This window comes from Mauremys mutica, chromosome 1 (assembly GCF_020497125.1).
Source record: "Mauremys mutica isolate MM-2020 ecotype Southern chromosome 1, ASM2049712v1, whole genome shotgun sequence".
NCBI lineage: Eukaryota > Metazoa > Chordata > Testudines > Geoemydidae > Mauremys > Mauremys mutica.
In genome coordinates, this window is record NC_059072.1 from 361,453,577 (window position 1) to 361,459,576 (window position 6,000).

General features: G+C 50.9%; 1 protein-coding gene across 1 annotated transcript; it reads left to right on the forward strand.

Moving 5' to 3' along the window:
• The first annotated feature begins 4,030 nt into the window (after window positions 1–4,030).
• On the forward strand, window positions 4,031–4,972 carry LOC123362203 (olfactory receptor 52B2-like). The gene has a single exon (XM_045002595.1). It carries the CDS (start codon window positions 4,031–4,033, stop codon window positions 4,970–4,972), a length of 942 nt encoding a protein of 313 aa, XP_044858530.1.
• Window positions 4,973–6,000: the final 1,028 nt, after the last annotated feature.

Sequence of the window (6,000 nt, forward strand, 5' to 3'; positions counted from 1 at the left end):
CTTTTCCCTGGTGCCGTCAGACACTGAGTTTAACATAGTTTGAGGAAATGCTTCTGTGAGCTGTCACTGTCGCTGTGGGGTCTGGCACCTGTTTTGGGACCTGGGTGAGGGGTATCACTGTGTGGTAGGGCTGGAAGTTGTGGGGGTCGAGGAACTACATGGACAAGAGGCCAGCCCTGTGGGTTCTGGGAAAGAAAGCGGGTTGTACACGGGCACGTGGGCAGCACTGAGGGTTGTGGGGGAGAGGAGTGGTGTGTACAAAGACAGGAGGGCAATGCTGAGGGTTGTTAGGGCAGGGAATGAGGTGTACCAAGAGAAGCAGGCAGCGCTGAGGGTGGTGGGGACAGGCCTGGGTTGTACAGGGTAGGCAAGCACCACTGGGGTGGTGGAGGTGGGGAGTAGCATGTGCATGGACGCATGGGCCGCGATACTGAAATTAAAATTTTCTTTGTGATTGTTGGTGCAAGGCCAATGCTGGGACCTTTCCTAGCCCCGAGTGTGTTTGGGTGGATCTCAGGGTCTATTTGCCACAGAAATACAGCCTGGATGTCACAACCTTTACTCTGTTTCCTACTGTTGTTGTTATTTCACTGGTGGAAAGAAGTAGCTGAAATTATGAATATTTAGTTCATATCTGTATTTCACATGTAGTTACACCTGGGTAAGGCTCAATAGGCAAGATGCTCTCAGTCTAGATAGCTGGTTGGGAAGGGCCTACTCAGCGCAATGACTCATTAGGGAAAACAATAGGCCTTAGGAAAAAACTGATCTCCCACCTGATGAGGCTTCCTGAGAACACTTGCGACAGCCTATAAGTAAGGCTAAGATTTGGTGTTCTGGGGGGCATAGCTGCTGCTCTTGAGGGTGGGCTCTGGGGTACCTGCTGGTGCTGGAGGGGCTCTGTGGAGGCCGCTGGTACTGGGAGGGGACTCCAAGTCACCCACTGGTGCTGGGGGGTGCTCCAGGGTGCCCACTGGTGCTTGGGGTGGGATGGCCTGATCACAGCAGCCACTGCTGGCAGGGGGCAGCCCAGGACCACCATGCTTCTGCTAGCATGGGGCGGGCTGGGGCTGCCACCACTGCTGGCCGGAGGGGGCCCAGGACGGCCACTGTTGTGGGGTGGGGGGTGGTACAGTTGGCCCCGGGGCTGCTTGAGCTGCTCGGGTGGCCATGGGGTCAGTCACACCTGCTGACTGCAGAAGCCAATGGATGTCCTGGAAAATCACAGAATCTGTGACTACCGTGACATCCGTGACAGACTCACTGCCTTACCTAAAAGTCGTGGAAGCTACGACTCTACAAGGGCATGTGACCAGGCCACATAACTCTGGACTTCGCCTTGGGGAGTCTGTACATTTCCAACAAACTGGTCTGAGAACCAAGTGTTGAAACATAAGGTTCCCGCTAAAGCTGTATAAGGCAGGGAGTGACATCATCAGTGGTTCTTCACTCCCCACAGTAGACAACTCCTGGAAACAAGTTAGGAAAAAAGAATGAATTGGAAGAAGTGTTGTACCCAGGCTACAGGGATTTCTAGCCTGTGTATTCAAACCAGATAAACCCAGGCTGCAAAGCAAATGAAGATTGTGCCTTGAGAATCTGTGCCTTGAGAATCTGCCAGACGGCTTGTATCATCAATCAGGGTGAGAAACTGCTAATTCAATTAGTGTCTTAAGCTTAGTTCGCGTTTTTGTATATTTTCTTGGTAATCTGCTTTGATCTGTTTGCTATCCCTAATAATAACTTAAAATCTATATGTTGTAGTTAATACACTTGTTTTATATTTTAATCTAAACCAGTGTGTCTTTAAGACAAGTGTCTGGGGGGCAAATTTCAGTTTGGTTACCACAAGTGTGAACTGTCCTCCCCACATTGAGGCAGGGGTGAACCAGGTAACAAATTCATACTGTTCGGAGTCTGGACCAGGGAAGGATGGTCCCACTCTGGGTCCTAGCCCAGGGAGTTAGTAGTTATTTTGGTTGTAGCCTCTGTATTGTGGTCTCATGCAGTGGCTGGCCAGAGAGCAGCTGTTTGAAGGTTCCCACCATATGCTAAAGCTATATAAGGCAGGGAGTCCTGCCTGTTTGAATGCTGGTAGAGATGCAGGAGGGGAGCGGGTCTGCAGCTTGTCATGGCAGCACATAGAAAGAGGGACACCAGTCTGGTGAGTCAGAGGCTCAGTGGTACCCCAGTTCCAGGAGACACTCAATGGGGAACCTGTAACACTTTGCTCCTCAGCTGATTCAAACTCCTATCATATTCTGACCCCCTTTCCATACTCGCCTTCCTCATCCCAGGCTGCCCTTATTCCAACAGCACGCTGGTCACCAGTGTCTTCTCCATGCTCCTCAGTCATCCCTGGATCCCACAACCTCTGAGCTGCCCCATGCTCACCACAGCTCTTCCTCTGCATGAGTGAGGTGTCTCCCAGCTCCCTACCCTAGGACCCAGAGCTGGACCATCCTGCCCTGGTCCAAACGCCAAAGAGTATGAAGTATGAATCTCCAGAGGAGGAGAATAAGGTACGTAGATGGGAGAGTGTCTTCTGTTGACCCAGCACAGTGTAGGCACTGCAGTAAGTTGACCTAAGTTATGTCGACTACAGCTACATTATTCACCAAGCTGGAGTAGCGTAATTTAGGTTGATTTACTGCAGTAGTGCAGACATAGTGTCACACATATCTGGGTGCCTACCACAAAGCGTCTCACCAAAAGAAACAAGGGAATTACCACAGGTGCAGGTCTGTAGCCTTAAATACCAAGACCCCTGTGCCCTTCATACACATTTGTTGAGTACAGCATGATAATGTCTGTTTCCATAGGGGAAATGTGGCTCCTTTCCAACATAGGAATGGCCTTGTGGAGCAGACCTATGGTCCATCTAGTCCAGTGTCCTCTCTCTAACAGTGACAGCCCCTGGTGCTGCAGAAGAAGATATAAGAAACCCAGCACTAGGAGGATGGGGGGATAACCTAACCATGAAGAGGCTGTCATCTTAATGCCTTACAGCTACAGATTGGCTTGTGCCCTGAAACACTTTGGTATCTAGGCTTTCCAAAATATTTATTTAGCTGTAACTATTGTAACTGGATAGTCTCACTGTCCATGCAAATTTCCAAACCCTTCCTGATTCTTACTTAGCTCATGGCCTCAGCTACCACTTGTGGCAATGAGTTTCTCACTCTAATTAGGAATTGAGCTAAGAAATCACTCTTTTTTCTGTTTTAAATTTGCCACATTTCAGTGTATTTAATTGTCCTCTTGATCCTATGTCATGAAACAGGGAAAACACATTCTCAATCTACTCTCTAACAGTCAGTATTTTACAGACTTTTCTCATGTCCCCTCTAATTCATCTCCTTTGTAAGGTAACAATCTCAGGCTTTTCAATCTCTCTCTGTATGATTGTTTCCCCGGGCCCTTGATCATTTTCATTGCCCTTCCCTGAACCCCTCTAGTTCTGCAATATCCTGTGTGAGAAGGGTGCCCAGTATTACACAGAGGAGTCCAGAGGTGGGTGAACCATTGACTGACTGATCTCATGGCATTGTATTTTCTCTATGATTTCCCATTCCCCTCCTTCTGGATCCCAATGCTAAGTTACTGTCCATGCTTGAACTTTGAGCAGGGTTTCACAAAGCTGTGTACCATGACTCACAGGTCCCGGTCCTGAATTCATACCTTTAAGTTAGAACCTTGTTAGGTGTTTGAGGAGATCAAGATTTTCCATCCAATTAGCATTCACGTTTCAGTTATTGCTATCATAGTTCATCTGCCATCATGCTGCCCATTCACGTCACTTGGTTAGCTCCCTCTGACGACTTCTCTGTACTTGACTATGCTCTAAATAATCTGGTGCCTTCTGCAGATGTTGTCACCTCACTGCTTACCCCCCTTTCTAGATTGGTAATAACTATAAAATATTCACCGTACTGTTCGTTATAAAGCATGTAACTTCCCCTCTCTGTGCTTCTTTCACTTTACAGGCACCTTGAGCACTTCTGATCCCAATCGATGCATCGACCACCTCATGGCAGCTCTTAACCTCACCCCCTTTGACCCTTCAACACTCATCCTAGCAGGCATTCCTGGCCTGGAAGCTTCCCACATCTGGATTTCCATCCCTTTATCTATGGTCTACATTATTGGCCTTTTTGGACATTCCATGATTCTGTTTGTTGTAGGCAAAGAGAAGACTCTGCACAAGCCGATGTACCTGTTGCTCTGCATGCTGGCGCTCACAGACATCGCCACGCCCACCTTCATTGTGCCGAAGGCACTGTGTATATTTTGGTTTGATTTGAAAGGCATTACTGTGAGTGGCTGCCTCACCCAGATGTTCTTCCTTCACACGTCTTCTGTGATGCACTCAGCTATCCTTGTGACAATGGCCTTTGATCGCTATGTTGCCATTTGTAACCCTCTGAGATACACCACCATCCTCACCAATGTACGAATAGCTAAGCTGGGGCTAATTGGTTTGATGAGAGCAGTTCTCTGCACTCTGCCTCTGCCCCTGCTCCTGAGCAGGCAGCCGTTCTGTGCCAACCGCATTATCCCCCATATGTACTGTGACCACATAGCCGTGGCAAAGACGTCCTGTGGGGACATCACAATCAACAGGATGTACGGCTTGGTGGTAGCAATTGTAGTCATCGGGTTAGACTTGACGCTCATTGCCCTGTCCTACGGTCTGATCATTAGGGCTCTCCTCAGAATCTCTTCCAAGAAAGCCCACCAGAAAGCCCTCAGCACCTGCACAGCCCACATCTTTGTGATGCTGACGTCCTATCCTCCCTTCCTCTTCTCCATTCTGACACACCGGTTCGGTCAGGATATCGCTCCCCATATTCTCATCATCTTGGCCAGTCTCTATTTTCTCCTTCCCCCCATGTTCAACCCTATCATTTATGGGATCAAAACCAAAGAGCTTCGTGACAAAGTGGGGATATACACCTGCAGAAGCTGCTAGCCTGCATCCACTGACTTGAATCTGACGTGAATCTGATGTAGGGGGGAGGGAGAAAGATCCTGCCACCTAGAGCCTGAGGGCACCTGGCTATGGCATGAGCAGGTACTGTATGTGGGGTATCACCACTGCACAGCCAGGGCCAGAGCAGGAGCCTGGGATGTGTGAGGAACAGACTGTGAACTTTTCTTATGTCCCAGAGATGCTGTTTGTGATATTCCCATGTCCACAGAGCAGCTCCCTTGTTTCCTTGAACCTTTCCCATTTTTTCCTTATTTTTCTTACAGTTGCTGTTTAATAAATAATATTTGGGTTGAATTTAATGTAGTGATCAGTGGGTCAGGGAAGTGTCCGGTGTGAAGATAGTACCACAGAGTGGGGACACCCTAGCCCCTGTCCTAAGTGACCATGGTGAGACTGGGGGTTCAGCCTCCCAGGCAGGGCCGGCTCCAGAGCCCAGCGGGGCAAGCACCCGCGTGGGGCAGCCCTTTCCCGGGGGGGCGGCAGGCTGAGCCGGCGGACCTGCCGCAGTCATGCCTGCGGGAGGTCCACCGGAGCCCCGAGAGCAGCGGACCTGCCGCAGGCATGACTGCGGAGGGGACGCTCGGCCGGCGGCTCCAGTGGCCGTCCCGCAGGCATGACTGCGGACGGTTCGCTGGTCCCGCGGCTCGGCTGGACCTCCCGCAGGCATGCCGGCGGCAGCTCAACCGGAGCCGCCGGACCTACGAACCGCCCGCAGCTGCGGGAGGTCCAGCCGAGCCGCGCGACCAGCGGACCCTCTGCAGTCATGCCCGTGGGAGGTCCGCTGCTCCCGCGGCTCGGGGCCGCCTCCCGGGCATGACTGCTTGGGGAGGCCAAATTTGTAGAGCCGCCCCTGCTCCCAGGAACCCTGGGTCCAGCCGTGTCACCATTATGAGGACTCTGCCACAAAGGACAGTGAAGGGGAGTCCGTTAGCTCAGGTAGGCTTCTGGGTAAAGGGAGTGGGAGTGAGGACTCAGACACTTTTGCTAGACAATTCCTCTGGGGTAAA